At 41.5% G+C, this 24,020-nt stretch overlaps 1 protein-coding gene across 3 annotated transcripts in view; it reads left to right on the top strand.

Annotated features, from left to right (window-relative positions):
• TPGS2 (tubulin polyglutamylase complex subunit 2) overlaps nucleotides 1-24,020 on the top strand; it is a 62,752-nt gene that overhangs the window by 34,556 nt on the left and 4,176 nt on the right. The window contains exons 3-6 of one of the 3 annotated variants that reach the window (XM_021686313.2): nucleotides 8,264-8,351; nucleotides 10,345-10,473; nucleotides 21,623-21,736; nucleotides 23,436-23,596. In XM_021686313.2, the coding sequence (XP_021541988.1) occupies nucleotides 8,264-8,351; nucleotides 10,345-10,473; nucleotides 21,623-21,736; nucleotides 23,436-23,596 (492 nt within the window). The remainder of the gene's footprint in view (nucleotides 1-8,263; nucleotides 8,352-10,344; nucleotides 10,474-21,622; nucleotides 21,737-23,435; nucleotides 23,597-24,020) is intronic. The other 2 variants (XM_044920920.1, XM_044920921.1) reach the window with 2 other exon arrangements.

The raw sequence follows: 24,020 nt of genomic DNA on the forward strand, positions 1-24,020 counted from the left end.
TTCTGGTCTATGTTACTTTTAGGCTCTCTCTTTGCTTAAAGGACCCCTTTCAATATTTCTTGTAGGGCTGGTTTCGTGTTTGCAAATTCCTTTAGTTTCTGTTTGTCCTGGACGCTTTTTATCTCTCCTTCTATTTTCAATGACAGCCTAGCTGGATATAGTATTCTTGGCTGCATATTTTTCTCACTTAGTGCTCTGAATATATCATGCCAGTCCTTTCTGGCCTGCCAGGTCTCTGTGGATAGGTCTGTTGCCAATCTAATGTTTCTACCATTCTAGGTTACAGATCTCTTCTCCTGAGTTGCTTTCAGGATTTTCTTTGTCTCTGAGACTTGTAAGTTTTACTATTAGATGTCGGGGTGTTGACCTATTTTTATTGATTTTGAGAGGGGTTCTCTGTGCCTCCTGGATTTTGATGCCTGTTTCGTTCCCCACATTAGGGAAGTTCTCTCCTATAATTTGCTCCAATATACCTTTTGCCCCTCTCTCTCTTTCTTCTTCTTCTGGGATCCCAATTATTCTAATGTTGTTTCTTCTTATGGTATCACTTATCTCTCGAATTCTGCCCTCGTGATCCAGTAGTTGTTTATCTCTCTTTTCCTCAGCTTCTTTATTTTCCATCATTTGGTCTTCTATATCACTAATTCTCTCTTCTGCCTCATTTATCCTAGCAGTTAGAGCCTCCATTTTTTATTGCACCTCATTAATAGCCTTTTTGATTTCGACTTGGTTAGATTTTAGTTATTTTATTTCTCCAAAAAGGGTTTCTCTAAATAACTTCCATGCTTTTTTCAAGCCCAGCTAATATCTTTAAAATAATGATTCTGAAGTCTAGTTCCAGCATCTTACTAATGTCCGTATTGATTAGGTCCCTTGCAGTCGGTACTGCCTCTTGTTCTTTTTGTTGAGATGATTTTTTTCTGTCTTGTCATTTTGTCCAGAGGAGAATAGATGAAAGAGAGAACAAAATGCTAACAGGGTAACAACGACCCCAGAAGATATACACTAAGCAAATCAGAAGAGACCTGAAACTGGGGGAAAAGAAAGGGAAAGAAAGAAAGAAGAAAAAGAAAAAGATAAAAACGAACAAAAACAAAACAAAAAAAAAACAGAACATGATCAAATATGATCAGGCTGGTGTATAGATTAGTGCCACACACTAGATATTGGGTGTATTTTGGTCTGTTAGAAGAAAGTGCCTCCCATAATTTTAAAGAAAGAAAAACTTATATATGTATAAAAATAAGGGTTAATACGATGAAGGGATGGAATATGACTGTAAAGATGAAAATTACAAAAGATTTTATAAAAGGAATGATAAGAAGTTGGTTGAAAAAAGAAGAGGATTTAAAAAAAAAAAAAAGAATGTCATCAGGCAGGAGACTAGAACAAAGCCATACAGTAGAGATTTAGGGTATATTTTGGTCTGTTAGAAAAAACTGTATCCCAAAATTTTAAAGAGAGAACAACTTATATATATATATATATACCAAAAATAAGGGTAACTACTATGAAGGGATACAACATGACTCTAAAAATGGAAAATAAAAAAGATTTTTTTAAAAAAGGGATTGATAAGATGTTGCTTGAAAAGGCAAAAAAAAAAAAGTTAAAAAAAATTAACTTTGAAAGACTAAATAATCATGGGGAAAAAGCCATGAATTCTATGTGCAGTATTTCTCTAGCGCTGGAGTTCTGCCGTTCTCATTGATACATAAACTTGGTCTTGGCTGGCTGTTCTTGCTGATCTTCTGGGGGGAGGGACCTGTTGCCGTGGTTCCCAAATGTCTTTGCGGGAGGTGGAATTGCCCTGCCCTTGTCTGGTCTGGGCTAAATAATCTGCTCGGGTTTGTTCTTGGGAGCTTTTGTTCCTTGCAAGCTTTCGGTACAGCTTTGGAGGACGAGAATGAAAATGGCGCCCTCCCAATCTCTGCCCCGGAGGAGCCGAGACCTCGGGGCCCGCTCCTCAGTGAGCCCCCAGAGAAAAGCAGTCAATCACTCCCATCTCCCCACTCACCCGGCCTGTGACCAAGCGTTTCAATCTCTGGCACCCAACCCTGTGTGGAGTCTCCATACCCAGCAGATCCCTGCAGTGTGCTCCCGCGCCGCTCCTCAGGAACATGACAGGGATGTCCACTCTCACTACTGTTGTTCAGCATAGCACTGGAAGTCCTAGCCTCAGCAGTCAGACAACAAAAAGAAATAAAAGGCATCCAAATCGGCAAAGAAAAAGTTAAACTTTTACTCTTCGCAGACAACATGATACTCTATGTAGAAAACTCAAAAGACCACTAAAAAAAATGCTAGAACTAATGCAGGAATTCAGCAAAGTTGCAGGATATAAAATCAGTGCACAGAAATCAGGTGCATTTCTATACACTGACAGCAAGGCAGAAGAAAGAGAAATCAAGGAATTGATCCCATTTACAATTGTGCCAAAAACCGTAAGAAAACTAGGAATAAACCTAACCAAAGAGGTAAAGGATCTGTACTCTGAAAACTATAGAAGACTTATGAAAGAAATTGAGGAAGACAACAAAGAAATGAGAGAAACATTCCATGCTCGTGGATTAGAAGAACATATATTGTTAAAATGTCTATACTATCCAAAGCAATCTGGACATTCAGTGGAATCCCTATCAAAATACCATCAACATTTTTCACAGAAATGGAACAAAAAATCCTAAATTTTGTGTGGACCATTGTGTTTTCATTTTCATTTGTTTCCATGTACTTTTTATTTCTTCTTTGATTTCCTGGTTGACCTATTCATTATTTAGTAGCATGCTTTTTAACCTCCACATATCTGTGGTCTTTCCAGATTTTTTCTTGTGGTTGACTTCTAGTTTCATAGTGTTGTGCTTAGAAAATATGCATGGTATGGTTTCGATCTTGAATTAGTTGAGGTTTGTTTTTTGGGTTAATATGTGATCTATTCTAGAGAATGTTCTGTGTGCACTTGAAAAGAATGTGTATTCTGCTGTTTTAGAATGGAATGTTCTGAATATATCTGTTAAATCCATCTGTTCCAGCGTGTCATTCAAAACCATTGTTTCCTTGTTGAGATGATCTATTGATGTAAGTGGGGTGTTAAAGTCTATTGTTATTGTATTATTATCGATTAGTTCCTTTATGTTTGTCATTAACTGTTTTATGTATTTGCGTGTTCCTGTGTTGGGTGCATAAATATTTAGTTGTTATTGTAATTTTTATTATTATATAGTGTCCTTCTTTGTCTCTTGTTACAGTCTTTATTTTAAAATTGATTTTGTCCAATATAAGTGTTGCTACTCCAGCTTTCTTTTGATACCCATTTGCATGATAGATGTTTCTCCATCCCCTTCCTTTTTTTTTTTTTAATTTTTTTTTTTTAAAGATTTTATTTATTTATTTGAGAGAGAGAACAAGAGAGAGTGAGAGAGCACATGAGAGGGGGGAGGGCCAGAGGGAGAAGCAGACTCCCTGCCGAGCAGGGAGCCCGATGCGGGACTCGATCCAGGGACTCCAGGATCATGACCTGAGCCGAAGGCAGACGCTTAACCATCTGAGCCACTCAGGCGCCCCATCCCCTTCCTTTCAATCTGCGGGTGTTTTTAAGTCTAAAATGAGACATTTTATGGTCTAAATATAGACAGCATATAAATGGGTCTTGGTTTTTCACCATCTTGTCACCCTGTGTCTTTTGATTTTAGCATTTAGTCCATTTACAGTCAAAGTAATTATTGATAGATATGTATTTATTGTCATTTTATTACTTGTTTTGTGGTTGTTTCTGAAGATTTTCTCTGATCCTTGCCTTTCGTGTTTTGCTCATTTTCTTTATATATTTGGATTTCTTTCTCTTTGTACTTTGCATATTTATCCGTGATTTTTGATATATGGTTACCATTAGGTTTATATGTAACCTCTTTTGCATATAGCAGTGAATATTAAGTTGATGGTTGTTTACATTTGAATCCATTCTTTATCCTTTTCCTCTCCATGTTTTAGGTATATGTTGTCATATTTTACATCCTTTTATCTTGTGAATTCCTGGACTCATTTTTTTACAGCAATATTCATTTTTACTGATTTTGTTTTTCCTGCCTTTATACTGTCACTGGTCTTTCCTTTCCACTCAAAGAGTCCCCTTTATTTTTCTTACAGGGCTGGTTTAATGGTTATGAACTCCTTTAGTTTTTGTTTGGGAAACTCTCTCTCTGCTTCTATTCTGCTCACTGGATAGACTATTCTTGGCTGCAGATTTTTCCCATTCAGCACTTTGCCACTCCTGTCTTTCTTGGAAAGTTTCTGCTGAAAAATCCCCTCCTAGCCTTATGTATTTTCCCTTGTGTGTTACTGTCTTCTTTTGTCTTGCTGTTTGTTTTTTTTTTTTTTAAATCACTACAGTTTGCTCATTTAATTATAATATGTCTTGGTGGGGAACTGCTTTTGTTGATTTTGATGGTGATTTTCTTTCCCTCCTGGATCGGGATATGTGTTTCCTTTCCCAGATTAGGGAAGTTTTTAGCGATTATTTCTTCAAATAAATTCTCTTCCCCCTTTTCTCTCTTCTTCAAGGATTTCTGAAATACTCATGCTATTACTTTTGATGGAGTCACTGAGTTCTTTACGTCTATTCTCATTTTGCATGATGCTTTTTTCTTGTTTGATTACTTTCCATTACTCTGTGTTCTAGGTCATTAATTTGTTCCTCTGCTTCTTCCAGCGTGCTGTTCACTGTCAAGTGTATTTCTCATTTGATTTATTAAGCCCTTGATCTCTACTATGTTGTTCCTTGTCTCTGTGTTAAGGGTCTCACTGATGTCCTCCACTCTTTTCTCAAGTCCAGTGAGTATCTTTATGGTCATTGCTTTAAATTCTCTATCAGGCATGCTACTTATGGTTTCACTTAGATCTCTGGCCATGGCCTTGTCTTGTTCTTTCATTTGAGTTAAATTTTTCTTTCTCCTCATTTTGTCTGCCTCTCTGTATCTGTTTCTGTGTGTTAGGAAGGTCAACTATGTCTTCTGCTCTTGAAAGTAGTGACTTTATGGGCACCTGGATGGCTCAGTCGGTTAAGTGTCTGCCTTCAGCTCGGGTCATGATCCCAGGGTACTGGGATCAGTCCTGCATTGGGCTTCCTGCTCAGTGGGAAATCTGTTTCTGCCTCTGCCCCTCCCCCATGCTCATGCGCACACTCTCTCTCAAATAAATAAAATCTTAAAAAAAGAAAGAAAGAAAGAAAGTAGTGACTTTATGAAGAAGAGGTCCTGGAGTGTCTTGCAGTGCAGTCTCCCCTGTGCACCTGAACCTGGAACTTCAGGAGAGTATCCTATGTGTGGTGCTTATGTCCTGCTGTTGTGTCTGAATCACTTTTATTTTCAGTGCATTTGTCTGCACTGGCTGCCTCCTCTGGGCTCTGCTTGCTCACTGTGGTGTTAGTGGGACTCAGACCAGCTCTGAGGGTGCATGCCTGCCAGGGAACTTGGGGGCAGGGCAGTGTCATTAGTAAAATTTGCACTGGGCCACTAGTTCAGTGCCAGATTTGTAGAAGCACTATAGCAGCTGGAGGCTGCATGACAGCTCAACTGCAGGCCCAAAGCTGGGCGCAATGCCCAGGGGTGGCTGGGTGCAGTGCCCAAGGATGACTGGGTGCAGCTGAGGCTGGCAAGTGCCTGGAGGCATGCAGCAACTGGATGGGATGCCCTGCCTCCCACAGATGGCCTTGTGTTTATGGTTGGGGGGGGGTGAAATGCCACCTGCCAGCTCCCTCATTTTCAGAGAAGACCCCCAACATGCTCAGAAATCTGTATGAACAGATCTGTCTCCCATTTGCCCCTGGTATTGTATAAACTGCTATCTTTATTTTGCTTGTCTGTTCAGGCTGCTGTCCCTTTAAGGGCAGCAGCCCAGCTGTCACCTGCCCTCCCAGCTGTACTGGCTCTACTTGGCTTGTCCCAGCGCTCCCAGTGCTGAGTCACCTGATTTTTAAAGCTCCAGGCTCCAGGTCCCACTGGTTATACAAACTTAATTCAGCAACTCTGTTTTCAAGCCAAACTTTATGGGGATTAGTCCTCCCCACATGAGCTCCCTAGTACAAGGGCCCATTTCTCTGCCCTCTCCCTGCACGCAGCTGCCTCCCTCCTGTGGGCAGCCTCCCTCCACCTTTCTCACCTTTCTAACCTTTCAGATGCAGCTTCTTCTCTATATTTTGTTGTGGAGTTTGTTCTGCCAGCCTTCGATCACTCCCTAGTTTATTGACTTGGTTGTGGATGATATCTAGTTGTAAACGTGGGAGGGGTGAGCTCAGGGTCCTCCTACTACACCCTCTTCCCAAGATCCTTTAAAGTAATTATTGATAGGTATATACTGACTGCCACAATTGTTTTCAGGTTGTTTTGTAATTCTTTCGTGTTCTTTTCTTTTCTTGTTGTCTTATGATTTGGTGACTTTCTTTAGTATTATGTTTGGATTTCCTTCTCTGCTTTTTGTGTATCAAAAGTTTTTAGCTTGTGCTTATCCTGAGGTTCATGTATAACTCTCTATATGTAGCAATCTATTTTAAGTTGATGGTTGCTTAAGTTCAAACACATTCTATAAGCACTGCATTTTTATTATGCCCCTCACCATTTTTTGTATTTATGTATGTCGTATCTTGTATTATTTTGTTTATCCCTTAACCAATTATTGTAGATATAGTTGATTTTACTGCTGTTGCCTTTTAACCTTCATACTAGCTTTATAAGTAGTTGATGTATTACCTTCAGTATATGGTTGCTTATACCAGTGAAATTTTTCTCTTTCATAATTTTCATATGCTGTGGCTTCTCTTTTCCATTTAAGGAAGTCCCTTTAACAGTTCTTGTAAGGCCAGTTTAATGTGATGAACTCCTTTAGCTTTTGCTTGTCTAGAAAACTTTATCTCTACTTAAATTCTGAAGGATAATGGTGCTGCTGCAGGATTTCTTTTCCTTCCCACGGTTCTTGGTCATGCTGCTTTGAAGAATGAAGAGGTAGACAAGACAAGACAGAGTGGGGGGCAGCAAAGCAAGGTTTATTGAGTGATAGTACAAAGCTCCCAAAGAGGGAGGGGACCCGAGGGGGTTGCCACGGGAGTTTCTAAGTCTAGGGGTCTTTATGGGGTTGGTGGTGGGTTGTTTTAATCTGATTAACCCTCCATGCACCTGTCATGCAATCAGGTTTTTGTCCTCTTTCTCTCACAGGGGAAAGGATGGAGGGCTCCTTCCAGGGTGGTGTAAAATCCTTTTAAGTGTGGTTTCCTCTTGCGGTGGGGGTGGGAGGCCTTGTCCCAGCCTGCCTTTCTTCCAAGTATTCTTCATCAGTGGGATAGCCGATTAAGAACTGTTTCTTTGTTATAGTCCTGTGGGACCTGGAAATGGAAGCCCTTTGGCCACCAGAACCAAGTAATCAAGGGTGTGTCCCTTGGGCAGTAGATGCAAAGGCCATTGCATTAGATGGGTGCACAAGCTCTTTTCTGGGAGATACTGCTGACCTGGAGTAAGGCAGAGTGTGTAAAGATGGTGCCCCCCAGCTTCCCTGTTCTCTGGAGTATTTCTGTCGATATGTGTTAAATTAGGTAACTGCTGCTCAGGCCAGTGCTATAAGATAAGCAAATAAGCCTCTTTCAAAGAAAGTCTGGGTACTTTTCAGTTGGCTGCCTCTATAAAAGGACCTGGGATGGGAAATCTGCATGCATGAGCCCTTTGAGAACTCTTTCTCAGTTTCCAAATAGCCTTGTGGATCTTGTGGAGCAAGCCCTTTGGCTTTCAAAGCTAGATGTCTGGGGAGCTCATCTCTCAGATGCAGCTCTTAAAAGGTGGTATGCCACATAGAGGGTTCAAACCCTTCACTCCTTAGAGGGAAGATCGGATTTCTGAGTTCTCTCCTGATTGTGTATTGCTGCGCCAGTGGTGGGGTTTATGGTGAGTTGCGTCTCAGCCTCTCCTACCCATTTCGATGTGCATTTTTTTCTCATTCACCCAATGTATAGGAGTTGCTAAACCAGCTTCTGGATTTATTTCAGAGGGAATTATTCCATATGTAGCTGTGGATTTGGTGTGTCTATGGGAGGAGGGGAGTTCAGGGGCCTTCTGTTTTGCCATCTTGAACTGGAACTCTCTAATGGAGTTTGTAGGTAATTACCAAAATCTTCCCATTTGGGGATCTAAAACATGGTACGTAGTATCCCCATTTGCTTTGGGGCATAGCCCTGTGCCCTTTCTCAGTCCCGACCTAACACTCAGCTGCTTCGTGATTCTAGAAAAATAACTGCGTGCTACCTGAGGATGTGAAGAATTTTTACCTGATGACCAATGGCTTCCACATGACATGGAGTGTGAAGCTGGATGGTGAGTCAGCCTTCTTGCTGTAGGGTAACATTTCCCTGGCTGAGAGTTTGGGTATCTGGATGGTTTTCATGAGTTCTAAAGTGCAATGTCCAGAAGCTATGATTTTTTCCCCAAAGCCATCATTGCTTCACCCACCACCCACTATGCCAGAGTCTAGCTGGTACTTACCTAGAAACTCAATTTAGAGGCTTCCTTTTGAAATGGGCTTGTGGAAAACCTTAATCACTACACAAAATTCCTGTACCACCTCAAACTTAAAGCTTCTGATGACTCCACCCCAGAGCATTCTCCTCAGAGTGAGCTGAAGGGACAGCCACTGATGGTCATAAGAAGGGTAACTTCCTTCATTCCCAGCATGGCAATGACCTTAGGGCTGTAACCCTTACACCAGATCTTTAACTTCTCTCCTGCACATCTCCCCAGCCTAAGTTATCAACCACCTCACTTCTCAAGTTGTCATCTTTAGTATTAAAGTGGCTAGGACAGGCATTCATGTGCAGATGTGGGAACTCATAACTTGGTAGAGTCAGAAATTGCAGGTACTACGTACACATGAAAGGTGGTGCTGCACATTTAAGTGAAGACTTCTATAAAATTTCATAAGCCAAGAACACCTTTTCTATCCACTGGAGTCCATCCCATTCCTGCCACAGACTTCCCTGCCCACAAGAGTCCTTTACTGCCTCTGCATTCCAGCCACCTCCCCAGATCTCCTTTGGTCCTCAGGAAGTACCCAGCACCTCCCATGCTGTCACTGACAATGTGGTAATTTTTACTGCACAGCAGATCTGCAGGACTGACTTCTCCATTTCCTCTGCCCTCTTCCTCTGGGTTCCCTTTTTTTGATGATTCCCAAAGCCTTCCTGTCTCTCACAGCAGGCCAGAGGCACTTTTTATAGCTTATTCCTGAGCATTTAACATGAACTTTTAGTTTGGAATTATTTCCTCCATTAGCCCAGAAACCATTCTTGTCACCACCGTTCTGTCACAAGAGCCTTTCTTTGAAGCATGACCATAGCCTTTGGAGTCTGGAGAGAGAGAATGGACAGAGACTAGACTGGCGGTCAGATTTTCCCTTACCCACGTCATGAAGACAGGCGAGCCCCTTCACAAGCGCCCCAGGGAGAAGAAACGGGCCACCAAGTTTTCATGAATGAGTCCCTGTTCACTATTCTAATACCTTCTCTCCTTTAATTCTCCCAATCCTAGTCTTATGCTGTCCCCACTTCCATCTCCCTTTCTGTCATTTCCTGGATAAAGTCAACAGCAGAGGCAGCTTCTGATGTTTACGTCTTTAATGGTCTGTTCTGCATGGATTTCCCATAGTCTGTATACCAGCTGTTTTACTGCCTTCAGTTTTTTTCAGCAGTCAGATTTCTAAGTCTTTGTATGCCATCCAGTGGCCAGCATCCTATATGACAAGGATTCTATATAATAAGGAAGATATACAGTTACCTGTTCCCTATTTACACCCTAATCACAGAAAACTAGGAATCAGGCAAGGTTGATTTCTAGTCTTCTGTCAAGTTCTCTGCAGTGAGTAAGAAAAAATGACAAAGAGAAGGGGAGTGATCTTCCATCATGGAAAGCTTACAAGAAGAGAAGAATGGGTCAGTTATATAATCAAAGCTGTTACCTCTTTGGGAATTATAACCCTTCATGCAAGGGAAAGAGGGAGCAAAAACATTTTTAGATCCTTTGCTCTTCAAACAGGGCCCCTAGCCCTGATTTCTGGGTTCTTCCTGAGCATCCCCTTTTTAAATTTTTTTCAATATTCTACCTTAATGCATGCAGTGGGGTCTTGTCACCCATGACTCATTGCTAAAAAAGGTTGGTGCTCTGGGGCATATAGTGCATTGATGCTCTTCCTTCCACTTTCCATCAGATTCCTCAGCCCTGGGATCAAACAAAAGCTGGGCTTAAGCTCTTCCAGCAGAAGTCCTTATGATGATCGTGGTCATAAGACTGTTTCTCTTTGCTAATGTTTCCATAGAGCACACCATTCCATTGGGCAGCATGGCGATTAACAGCATCGCAAAACTGACTCAACTCAACCAGTCTTCCGTGTATTCACTCCCAAATGCACCAACGCTGGCAGACCTGGAGGATGATGCACTTGAAGGTAACCTGAAGAAACTTGTGCTCTGAGTTAGAAATTAGCCTGTTTATTTCCCTTTTATAATGTTAAAAACCATAGGAAGACGCTGTGGCATTGTAGTACCTTTCCGAAGCCAAAAAAAACTTCCCCATTGTGGCTTCTCAGGACCATGGGAGTAAGGTAAAAAAACAAACAAACAAAAAAACAACCTGTATCAATAAAGGAAATTTTCATGAAGAAATGCCAGGGTTGAGATTTTTGTTTTGTTTCCAGCACCCACTTCAGTGCCTGGCATATAATCACTACTTAATGAATGCTTAGTAAATAAATGAATGTTAAAGATTAACTTGACTCAACATTTCAGTATCAAGAGCTTTCAGGGAATATGGACTCTCTAAGCAGCTCCCTTCCTCCCTCCAGGCTCTTTGCCATCTCTGATTCAAATGGCTGCTAAAAGCTAAATGCTATGAGCAACTGGGCATAAGTGAGGACTTTGTCAGTTAGAATTGTGTTTGGCTGCATATATCAGAAACCCAATTACAATGTCTAAACTAAATAGTTTACTTTTCTCATAACAAGAAATCTGAAACTAGGCTGGTGCAGCTCTTTGAGGAAGTCAATGATAAAGTCTCCCTCTGGCTTCCTCCTGCACCAACCTTTGGATATGGCTTTCATCCTCATCATTGAGGAATGTGGGCTGTACCTCCAAGCTTCCAGTCTATGTTCCAGGGAGGAAAAAGAAGAGTGAAAGGCAAAACAACAAAAACTGTCTTGTGGCAGAATCTCTCCCTTTTTATCAGGAAAACAGCTGTTTTCTCAGAAGCTCCTCCCAATAGCCATTGGCCAGAATAGAGTTAAAAGGTTACCCATAGCTGCAGGGGAATCTGAGGAAGTATGTTAGCTGTGCCAGTGTTGTCCCCTCAAACAGAATTGGGGTTTAAGAAAGAAAGAGAGAATGAATGTTGACTAAGCAACTAGTGCCTCCAATACTAAGACCTTTGGGTACATTGAAGTTCTGGCAGAGAGAACCAATGCAGGGCTTCTCCATCAACTGCACAAGCAGTTACACACTAGTCCAGGCATCCCTTGGAGATAGTGCAGGTTTGGTTCCAGATCACCCCAGTAAGGCAAGTGCAAGTGAATTTGTTGGTTTCCCAGTGCATATTGAAGTTAGGCTTTTACTATATTATGGCTTATTAAGTGTGATGTCTAAAACAACAATGTACATACATTAATTAAAAAATACTTTATTGCTAACAAGTGCTAACCATCATCAGCTTTCAGCAGTTTGTAATCTTTTTGCTGATGGAGGGTCTTGCCTCCATGTTGATGGCTGCTTAATGATCAGGGAGGTGGGTTGCTGAAGGTTGGGGTGGCTTGGCAATTTCTTAAAGCAATGAAGTTTGCTGCATTGATTGACACTTCCTTCCATGAATGATTTCTCTGTAGCATGCCGTGCTGTTTGATAGCATTGTACCCACAGTAAAACTTCCAAATTGGTGTCTTTCTTCTCAGACCCTGTGACCGTTTTATCAACTAAGTTTATGTGATACTCTAAATCCTTTGTGCTAATTTCAGTAGTCTTCATAGCCTCTTCACCAGGAGTAGAAGCGATCTCAAGAAACCACTTTACTCATCCGTAAGAAGCAACTCCTCATCCATTCAGGTTTTCTTAGGAGATTGCCAGCAATTCAGTCACATCTTCAGGCTCTCCTTCTAATTCTAGTTCTCTTGCTATTTCCACCACATCTGCAGTGACTTCCTCCACTGAAGTCTTGAATCCCTCAAAGTCATCCATGAGGGTTGGAATCAACTTCTTCTAGAATCCTGTTAATGTTGATAGTTTGACCTCTACCCATGAACCATGAATGTTCTTAATGGCACCTAGAATGGTGAATCCTTCCCAGAAGGTTTTCAGTTTACTTTCCCAGATCTATCAGAGGAATCACTAGTGATAGCACTTATAGCCTTATGAAACATATTTCTTAAATATTCAGACTTGAAAGTTGAAAAGACTCCTTGACCCATGGGTTGCAGTATGGATGTTGTGTTAGCAGGCATGAGAACAACATTCATCTCATTGTACCTCTCCATCAGAGTTCTTGGGTGACCAGGTGCATTGTCAATAAGCAGTAATATTTTGAGAGGAATCTTTTTTTCTGAACAGTTGGTCTCAACAATGGGCTTAAAATATTCAGTAAACCATGTTGTTAGCAGATGTGCTATCATTGGGCTTTGTTGTTCCATTTACAGAGCACAGGCAGAGTTGATTTAGCATAATTCTTAAAGGCCCTAGGATTTTCAGAATGGTCAGTGAATATTGGCTTCAACAAAGTCAGCAGCTGCAATAGTGCCTACAGAGAGAGTCAGCCTGTCCTTTGAGGCTTTGAAGCCAGGCACTGACTTCTTTTGCTTTGAAAGTCCTAGATGGTGTCATCTTCCAATAGAAGGATGTTTTGTCTACACTGGAAATCTGCTATTTAGTGTAGCCACCTTTGTTAATTATCTTAGCTAGATCTTCTGGATAACTTGCTAGTTTGCCTCACACTTTGTTATAGAGACAGCTTTTTCCTCAAACCTCATCAACCAACCTCTGCTAGCTTCAGACTTTTCTTCTGCAGCTTCCTCCCCTCTGTCAGCCTTAGAATTGAAGCGAGCCTTGCTCTGGATTAAGCTTTGGCTTAAAGGAATGTTGTGGTTGGTTTGATCTTTTATCCAGATCACTTAAAACTTTCTCCATATCAACTATAAGGCTGTTTTACTGCCTTATCATTCATGTGTTCACTGGAGTAGCACTTTTAATTTCCTTCGAGAACATTTCCTTTGCATTTGGCTATTTGGCACAAGAAGTCTAGCATTCAGCCTATCTCAGCTTTCAACATGCCTTCCTCACAAAGCTTAATCTTTCTAGCTTTTGATTTAAATTCTTCCTTTCACTTGAACTTCTAAGGCCTTTGTAGGATTATTGATTGGCCTTATTATTTCATTACTGTGTCACAGGGGATAGAGAAGCCTGAGGACAGGAAGAGAGATGGAATGGCCAGTCAGTGGTGTTCAGAACACATATATTTATCAGGTTTGCTGCCTTCAGCAGGTGTTTTATGGAACCCCAAAATGGTTACAATAATATCAAAGGTCTTTGATAAAGAAGACAGGCACAAACTTCAGCAGCACCGCATCTCCCAATCCCTGCATTTTGCAGGGCTTCAGTCTCTGCAGCAATGACTATGATGGCAGCTGCAGCGGGCCCTGTGGAAGCCTGAGGGATGCCTTGTTACAGTTGAGTGCCCCGACCGTGCACACTTTGCAGATCTGTTTGGGCTGGCCTCTCCTGGCAGCAGTGGCAGCAGGTCTCATTTTGCAAGCAGACCAGTGCAGACCTTGTTAAAACACACCCCTTCCCTGGCTGGGGACCAAACACTGCCCACAATAGGCGAGGAGAGCCTCTGCAGATGACTGTACTGAAGGAAAAAGAGGCCAGGACACAAGAGGGCACACACAACACATATTAGGAGACACCCCTGAAGTGCCAGGTCCAGGGCACACTGTGCTTTAGGGAACTACAGAACTGCTTCTTCATAAGGCCATTACTTTCAAGAGCAAGAGATGTAGCTGATCTTCCTAACACACAAACAGACACAGAATTAGACAAAATGAGACAGAAGAATATGTCCCAAATGAAAGAACAGGACAAAACCACAGCAAGAGACCTGAGTGAAACAGATATAAATAATATGCCTGATAGAGAATTTAAAGTAATGGTCATAAAGATACTTACTGGATTTGAGAAAAGAGTGGAGAACATCAGTGAAACCCTTAACACAGAGATAAAAAAGAATCAGAGATGAAGAATACAATAAATGAAATTTTAAAATGTACATGGTGGAATAAATAGCAGATTAGAGGAAGCAGAGGAACAAATTAATGACCTGGAAGACAGAGTAATGGAAAGTAATCAGGCTGAACAAATGAGAGAAAAAAGAATTATGCAGAGTAAGAATAGACTTAGGGAACTCGGTGACTCCATCAAGTGTAAGAACGTCAATATTATAGAGATCCCAGAAAAGAGAAAAAAGGGGGCAGAAAATTTATTTGAAGAAATAATAGCTGAAAACTTCCCAAATCTGGGGAAGAAAACAGATATCCTGATCTAGGAAGCACAGAGACACCCCCCCCACACACAAAATCAACCCAAGGAGGTCCACACCAAGACACATAGTAATTAAAATGGCAAAAAGTAGTGATAAAGAAAAAAATTTAAAAGCAGCAAGAGAAAAGAAGACCATTACATACAAGGGAAACTCCATAAAGCTATCAGATTTTTGAGCAGAAACTTTGCAGGCCAGAAGCGAGTGGCATGGTATAGTCAAAGTACTGAAAGGATAAAATCTGCAGCTAAGAATTCTCTATCCCCCAAGGCTCTCATTCAGAATAAAAGGAGAGAGAAGGAGTTCCTCAGATAAACAAAAACAAAAGGAGTTCATGTCCACTAAACCAGCCCTGCATGAAATATTAAAAGGGACTCTTTGAGTGGAAAGACAATAATTAAGAATATAAAAAAACAAAAGCAATAAAAATAAGTATATCTGTAAAAATCAGTCAAGGGATTTGCAAAATAAAACTATGTAAAATATGAAACTATATATCTAAAATGGGGGGAGAAGGGAGTAAAGAATGGGTTCAAACTTAAAAGGTCATAATAAATATTGCAAGAATTACCAAAATGTAACACAGACACAAAGTGAGCAAATGGTGTTCGAAAAATGGTGCCAGTAGACTTGCTCAACACAGCGTTGGTACAAACCTTCAATGTGTTAAAAAAAAAAAAAAAAAAAAAAAGCATTATCTGTGAAGCACAATAAAGCAAAGTACAATAAAACAAGGTATGCCTGTACTAGAGGGATCCAGGAGTAAAGACTGGAAAGTGATGGGCCTTGGCAAGAGCCTGCCACTCGGAGATGTAGGGAGTCCTCACAAGAAAGGGAAAGGTCACATCTGCTTCATATGTACGCTGGGGCTTTTGAACGCCTGAAGGCAAAGAAGTTGTTAAATAAGTAGACTGAGTCTTCCCTGCCTTTGAAGTTGGAAGATAGAGGTGGACTGGATACTCTGAGAGTATTTCAAGGGGCCTCAGCAAAGGACACAGCTAGGGGTAGAGACCATATTGTCCTACATACCCATAGAGATAGAAACAACTTGGCCTTTTGGTACCTGCTGAGTTCAAGCCTTTTAGGATAGTCCAGTAGTTAGACCCAAAGTCTTATTAAACCTAATTGGAAAAACACTGACTTTTCTCAGGGTACTCAATAATCAAAAAGATCAAAAAGAGGATGATCAGAAAGAAATATCAGGATATACAACCAGGCAAATAAAACTGCTAGAGGACACAGATGAAAACCTAAGTAAAAACAAGAATCAGAACAGTTAAAGACATTTAAGACAGCACAAAGGCTTCCTATAGAACAAAAGTAAAAATTCTCAATTGATGAATTGAAGAAGAGTATAAATAAGATTTGAGTTAGTAGCCTGATAAACCAAGTGCAAGATGTATTTAAAAGCACAGATAGATCCATTTAAAAGGGGGAATTATGAGGGGAAAGGTGGAAGGGTAAGAAAAATAGAAAATAGATCCAGAAGACCTTCTATCATCATAACAGGTGCTCATAAAAAAGAAAAAGACTAGATAGAAAGGCAAGAAACACTGATAAAAGAAAATTTCTCTACAAGTTGAAAGGGCTCTCAGAGACCCAGGTTGGACTGATGAGAAAAGAGACACCTAGGGGTTGTATAATGCGGGAAAGAATTACAGGCTTGTAGGCAAAAATAACTTACTTGTGAAGAAATAATAATCAGACTGATACCAGACTTCTCTCTTGTGGCAGTGGAAACTAGAGATAGAAAGCACATACATGTTACTGAGCAACAAGGAGTACAAATCTAGAGTCCTATGTATACAGACCAAACACACCTTTCAGTTTATTAAAAAAAATACAGAAGGATGTGTAAAACTTCAAGAACATTAATACTCTAACCAGAAGACAAATGAGACAATGGAGGTCCCAAGATGTGGGAGGAAAGGAAACAAGGGATCAGTGACCCTCCCACGAAGGGGTTATGCACGCATTCAATCTTAATAGATAGGAATCTATCAAGATAGGAATGTGTTGTATAACTTTTTTTTTTTAAAGATTTTATTTGAGAGCTAGCACAGGCTGGGGGAGGGGAGAGAGGCAGAGGGAGAGGGAGAAGTAAATTCCCTGCTGAGTGCAGAGCCAGATGTGGGGCTCAATCCCAGGACCCTGAGATCATGACCTGAGCCGAAGTCAGATGCTTAACTGACTGAGCTACCCAGGTGCCCCTGTGTTGTGTAATTATTACTTAAGAGCTCTTGGGGGGCAGCTGGGTGGCTCAGTCAGTTGAGCATCCAACTCTTGATTTTGGCTTAGGTTAATGAGATTGAGCCCCACATGGGGCTTTATGCTCAGCAGGGGTCTGCTTCTCTCCCTCACCCTCTGTCCCCCCCCCTTTGCCCCTACCCCACAGGCATGTGCTCTCAGAAATCTTTAAAAAAAACTCTTGGAAAGAGGGACACAGTGCAAGGAATATTGTAAAACCTATTGTAGTTGATGCTTGAGCAATGCGGGGGTGAAGGGCACTGACCCTCCATGTAGTCAAAAATCCTAATAGAACTTTTTACTCCCCCAGAACTTAATTGCTAATAACCTACTATTGACTGGAAGCCTTACCAACAACAGTCAATTAAGACATATTTTGTATGCTATGTGTAATATACACCATTCCTACAATAAATTGAGAAAAGTAAATATTATGGAAATCATAAGGAAGAGAAAATACATGGACAACACTGTAAAAAAATCCATGTATAAGTGAGCCCATGCAGTTCAGTCCGTGTTGTTCAAGGGTCAACTGTATACTGTCTCAGCTAAACCTAAAAGAAAGAGGAAAGATATAAAAGTGTTATGGGTTAAATTATGCTCCCCCCATTCATAAAATGAAGTCCTAACCCCCAGTTCAGAATGAATGTGACCTTATTTGGAAATAGGGTTATTGCAGATGTAAGTAGTTAAGATGAAGTCATACTAGAGTAGGGTGGACCCCAATCCAATATGACTGATGTCCTTAAAGACATTTGGAGATACAGGAAGAATGCCATTTGAAGATGAAGGCAGAGATGGGTGGGACTTCTCTACATTAAGGAAAGCTTAAATTTGCCAGTCAACTACCAGAAGCTAGGGGAGAAGCATCGAACAGATTGTTTCCCCACAGCCGTCAAAAGAACCAGTTCTGCCAACACCTTGATCTTGGATTTGTAGCCTCCAGAATTGTGAGACTACAAATTTCTGTTGTTCAAGCCACTCAGTTTTGGTACTTGGTTACAGCAGCCCTACAGACAGCAATTAATGTAGAGAGTGTTCTTGGCGTCCTTAATAGTAGAAAAGGTAGGACAAAGGAGGAAAAGCAGCAGAAAGTGGAAGGTCTCCTCCTACTACAGGGAAGAAATAGTACACCTTGTTGGGAGAAACGAGTGTCTTGTTTGAGCTTTCTATTTTTGTATAATAGATTACCACAAATTTAATGGCTTAAAATGCCACAAATTTATTATCTAACAGTTTCATGAGTCAAGAATTCAGCCACTAATAAGTATTAGAAGGTCTTCCACTTAGGGTCTTTAGGCTAAAATGAAAATGTCACCTGGTGCTATGATCTCATCCAAGGCACAGAGGCCTCTTCCAAGCTCACTAGTGGTTGGACTTACTCAGTTTCTTGTAGTTGTGGGACGTAAGTCCCTATTTTCTTGCCAGCTTTTAGCTAGGGCTCACTCTCAGCATCTTTAGGCTGCCCTTAGATTCTAGCCACGTGACCCTCTCACAACATCGCAGTTTACTTCTCAGCCAGCAGGGAAATGCCTTTTCGGTCTGCTGCAACAGTCTCCTATCATGTAAGCTAATCAAGGGAGTGACTACTACCATCATATTCGCAGATCCTGACTATTCTCAAGGGCAGGAGGTCCTGCAAGGTATAGATATTAAGGAGCAGGAATCTTGAGGGCCTTAGAATTCTGCATCCCACACTCGGTTAGGAGAAATAATGGCCTATTGTTTTCAGATAAGGGTAAAGGCAAGAAACACTGATAAAAGAAAATTTCTCTACAAGTTGAAAGGGCTCTCAGAGACCCAGATTGGACTGATGAGAAAAGAGACACCTAGGTGTTGTATAATGCGGGAAAGAATTATAGGCTTGTAGGCAAAAATAACTTACTTGTGAAGAAATAATAATCAGACTGATACCAGACTTCTCTCTTGTGGCAGTGGAAACTAGAGATAGAAAGCACATACATGTTATGTTGTTATGTTTGTATGATTTAATCATACAAACAAACCTATCATACCACTTTGTTTGTGAATGTTTGTATCTGTTATGTGAACGTTTGTATCTGTTATGTGAACAACAGAAGGGTAAAGTCTTATTGATTTAATCATACAAACAAACAAAAAAAACAGGAAGATAACCACTAAAGGAATAAAAATCTACATTAAATCTCCAACCTAATAAGGGAATATTGAATCACAGGAGGAAAAATAAGAAAAGAGGAAACATAAGTTAGGAAACAAAACATTAGGAGAAATAAAACAAGACAGATCAATCACGATATTAAATGTGCTGGGATTAAATCTCCCTTTTGAAAAACAAAGACTGTCAGATTGATATAAAAAGCAAGCTCATCTATGTGTTATTTTTAGGAGCATACTTAAACTGACAAAGAGATTTCCTCTTCTGCAAATGGTAGACAGGTAATTCAGAGAAGCCTTCCTACTGAAGACAACTGAGAAGTCAGCAAAATATAAAAACCACCTCACTAAAAACATCAAAGAGCTAACAGGATGATGAGGTAATAACAGATCAACATCCAGAAGACAGAAATCCAGGGAGGGGAGAGATTCAGTATTTGAGATACATTGATTGCCCTTTTTACAACAGGCTCTGAGGATGCTGGAAAACTATGAATTTGCCCCATGTTGAGACCGGGGGAATAAAACAGAGTCCAGGCCTTACAAAGGATGGCACCCATAAAAACTACCTACTTTTGGGGTTGGCACCATGAAGAGCAGTACCCAAGAGACAGAAAAAAACAGAAGTAACCATTGTAAGTCATCTGTGTGGCCCAGAAAATGTTAAACCCGAAAATTAGACTGAATTGACTCCAGGTTATTAATCTCCTCAGGGGCCTAGCAGAAACAAATTCACTCTAGAGAAATGTTCTAAAATTGATTGTCTTAATGGTTATATAACTGTAAATATACTAAAAACCATTAAATTGTATACTTCAAATGAGTAAGTGGTATGATAGGTGAATTATCTCAGTAAAGCTCTTATATAAAAAAGAAAATTCTACCCTAGAGGATAACAGTATCTTAGAACTCAAATTGTTTTTATAAATAATTTTTCAAAAACACTTCCTTCTAAAAATAACTAGGCACATGAAAAAACACAGTGCCATGAACAAAACCAGCACAAATAACAGGTAACAAGAAAGAGATCCACTGGTACTCCCAAGAGTGAAATTATTAGGCATAACAATGTGCTGATGCACACATGGGGATAAAACTAAACTAAAATTTCGGTGAGAAATTAAAAACAGTAACATTGCATATTTGGCAAAAAAGGAAGCAAAAGATTCAAATACTGACTTCCTTCTCCTGGTAATGGCAGAGTACTTTTTACCAAGTAAAGACTACTCGAAACTCTGGGAAAACTTTAAGGACAATGACCTAAAAAGATTGGAGAATAACCAGAAATGAGCAGAAACTGGAGTGACACCTACAAATGGCAGAAAGGAGTTTCCTATTTTGTAATTTTTCACCTGCAGGCAGACCCCAGTTAGCATCAGTCAGGGCAAGGCTGCTGAAACTTGGTGGGACCCTACAGTCTAGACTTTGGATCTCACCCAAGATAGGAGTCACAGACCTGATTTATCTGCCCTCCTGGAACAACAACAGAGAAGATATATAAAAATGGATTTCAAGACACTGACCATCGGGCAGTGAAGGACAATGAGCCTGAGAGATGGAAATAAAGAAGGGGAACCTCAACTTATGACTCAAGAGAGTTTTCCAATCTACAGTGTAGAGCCAGGAAGCCAGACAGAACCTGTCATACTTCGTGAGTTGAGGACCACATGAAATCAAGAAGAGTATTAAAGTGTAACCTCCAGGGGAAGGGAAAGCCATGTTTAAAATATTTTCTTAGTTAGAAATGTAAATATTTATGCATTTGTATAAAATTATATATATGGCTATATGTAAGTAAAAAATAGTCTTTTTACAGACTTTGTTTTATCCAGTCTCTCCTAGGTTTGTAAACTCTCACCCTCAGTCACTAATACTCATCTTTATTACATAATAGCTGTAATGAAGGAAGCAAGAAAGTTTCTGATGCTTGCATTTCTAAAAATGTCTCTTTTCTGGAACTCCATTGTATTTAATTATTAGGTAGGTATTTCTAATTGAGCCAAGCTTATCATTAATTATAATGTAATTAATATTAAATATTATAAATACATTTTAGACCATGGAAAAGGGATTCTAATCAAAAGATCATAAAGTGCTATAAATAAGGGGAAAGCGATTATCTAGGAAAAAGAGACGTCAACATCAGGCCAGATTACTTTGCCTTTATGTATTCCCACTCTCAGCAAGTTCAGTTTGTTTTCCTTGTGTCACCTTCCCCTAGATTCTGTGACACTGTCTGTGATAGAGAAGCCTAGACAGAAGGCTTAGCCGCTGGATAAGATCCTGGACATTTAGAGTATAGAATTCATTTGGGGGGCGCCTGGGTGGCTCAGTTAAGTGTCCGACTCTTGGTTTCGGCTCAGGTCATGTCATGATCTCAGGGTCCCACACAGTGGGGAGTCTGCTTGAGGATTCTCTCCCTCCACCCCCGCCCCATACTCGCTCACCCTCTCTGTCTCTCTGAAATAAATAAATCTTTTTTAAAAATTTCATTTGGCCCACATTGGAAATAGTTGTTAAGAATATGTCTGAGATAAGGCTTTTTCCCTGTTTCTTTTTTTCCCCCTACACTGGCAATGCTGGATAAGTATGTGTTTGAGTTGAGTATGTTTGAACGTAACTATTAACTTCTGGGTTTGCAGCCAGTGAGAACCAGCCAGAGAAGCCTCACTTTGATTCTCGCAGTGTGATATTTGAGCTGGATCCTTGCAATGGGAATGGGAAGGTTTGCCTTGTCTACAAAAGAGGGAAACCAGGTAAGAATCATTGACAAGCATGGTCCTGCAGTTGGGTGTGGCATGGATGACCCTGCTCTCCAGTCATGACACAAAAGGCACACTCCTCTGGATCCATGAGATGCGGCCAGGTCTCTTGGCGATGTAAAGACCCAGAAAGCCCCTTTGGTCCTCCCTGAACATCCCCTTCTTGGCCAATCACTAGAGTCTTTAAGCTATCATCATTTGTGAGTTACTGCAAAATAATGGGAGTAGGAAAATAAGTGAGTAAAAACTAAAAGAAATAATCATTGTGTTTATAGACTCCTCTAACAGGCTCACGCATTAGGAAAAGCATTATCTTTCTTGTGTACTTCTCTCTGTAGGCAAGTTAACAACCTAAAATCCTGAATGAGTAGACCTCAATCTAAGACCTCAGATGAGAAATCAAGAGGAAAAGGCTCTGGTCCCTGGAGCAGCAGCTGTCACCAGTTCAGGCCCTGCCCTGGGGACTGTGGACAAGGCCCAGCCCTCTTCACATAGCTCTCAGTCTGTCGGGGTGAGAAGATAGAGACGCCAGGATTTTACCCCTAGAGGAAGGAGGGACCGACTTTGCAAAGTAGCCTTTCATCCACATCTTGGGTTATGGGGAGGGGTGGGGCAGGAGGGGTTGTGGGGTAAGGGGAACATCTAGGCGAAGAGACTGGGTAAAGCTATGCCATGGGAAAGTGCAACGGATTTGGAAAGCATGACAATTTCAAACCATGGGGCTACCTGGTTCATCTTGTGGGTGAGGAGTTGAAGCCAGAAGCCATGCACAGCTTGGAAGGAGTTTGGACATGGCAGTGGGAAGTCCAGGTTGTTCAGTAAAGGAACGGCCGAACTGAGGTGGAAATGCACGTTTGCACAGGCAGTCTTGGAAGAGGAAGAGACAAGGGTGGGGGCCGCTGAGGGAGCTGTTACGGCCATTAGACAGGAGACGAACTAGAGGCCTGCGGGAGGAAGAACAGAAGGTGAGAAGTGAGTGCGAGGCTGGAGCTGCTGTGACCGTGCCTGTTTCAGTTCAGCCCGGACCTCCCGCAACAGCACGGGCAGGATCCAGGACAGGAGCTGGTCTGCGCTCCCCACCAGTGGCTGCTCACAGCCCTTCAGGTTCCTGTTGGAGACCCCCTCAGAAAACCAGAGCCTTGGGGTGCCTGGGGGGGGCTCAGTCGGTTAAGCAGCTATCTTCGGCTCAGGTCATGATCCCAGGGTCTTGGGATCAAGCCCCGCATCGGGCTCCCTGCTCAGTGGGGAGCCTGCTTCTCCCTCTCCCTCTGCTGCTCCCCCTGCTTGTGCTCTCTCACTCATGCTCTCTCAAATAAATAAAATCTTAAAAAAACAAAAATCAGAGGCTTTCAGCGTCTGTCTCCATCAGGAAAGCTGAGACCCCAGTCTGTCCCCACCGGGGCAGGAGGCTGCTGAATGGTCAGCCTGAATGCACAGATGCCCAACGCCCAGCGCACAAGTCAGTCGGCTGACTGATCAGGGATTTGTACAAGACCAATAAAACCCCTAACAGTGGCCACGGGAGCATGGGCCTAGAGGTTGGAAGGGGTAAAAAGGAACTCTTACTTGTATTTTACATCCTTCCACTATTAGAATTTCTTCTTTTTAACCATGAGAGTATATCGACTTTACAGATAGAAGGAGAAAAGTATTATGCCATCCGTTCATTTCTTCTGTTCATTTGCCATTTCAGCGTTAGCACAAGACGCCGAGATCTGGTTCCTGGACAGAGCGTTATACTGGCATTTCCTCACCGATTCCTTCACTGCTTACTATCGCCTGCTCATCACGCACCTGGGCCTGCCGCAGTGGCAGTATGCCTTCACCAGCTACGGCATCAGCCCACAGGCCAAGGTAAGGGAGAAACACATGCCGTCTCAAACTGTGGGCTGATCACAATCTCTGAGGAAATGCTTCCAGTTGCAGAGTCCCAACTTGCCCGTCCCATTCAGAAGACCTGGGATGGAGCCCAGGAACCTGCATTTTCATTAAGCAAGGCAGATGGTGCCAGTGTAGGTGGATAGCCTCACTTAATACTGATCTAAGTGGTTCCCAAACTTGGCTGATCCTCAGAATCACCTGGGAGTTCTCTTTCTAATTAAATTTTATTTGGGGCTTAGGTCTGAGTGTTGGTTTTAGATAGGCAGTGCGTGCACACAGGAAGAGTGGAAAGTCAGTCTGATTCCCAGGCTCTCCAGCCTCCCCCAGAGGCAGCCACTGTTTGCATTTTTCTTGTGCTTTTTGCAGGGTACTTTACTGCATAGAAAGCATGCATGCA

Source organism: Neomonachus schauinslandi, chromosome 14, assembly GCF_002201575.2.
Source record: "Neomonachus schauinslandi chromosome 14, ASM220157v2, whole genome shotgun sequence".
Classification (NCBI taxonomy): domain Eukaryota; kingdom Metazoa; phylum Chordata; class Mammalia; order Carnivora; family Phocidae; genus Neomonachus; species Neomonachus schauinslandi.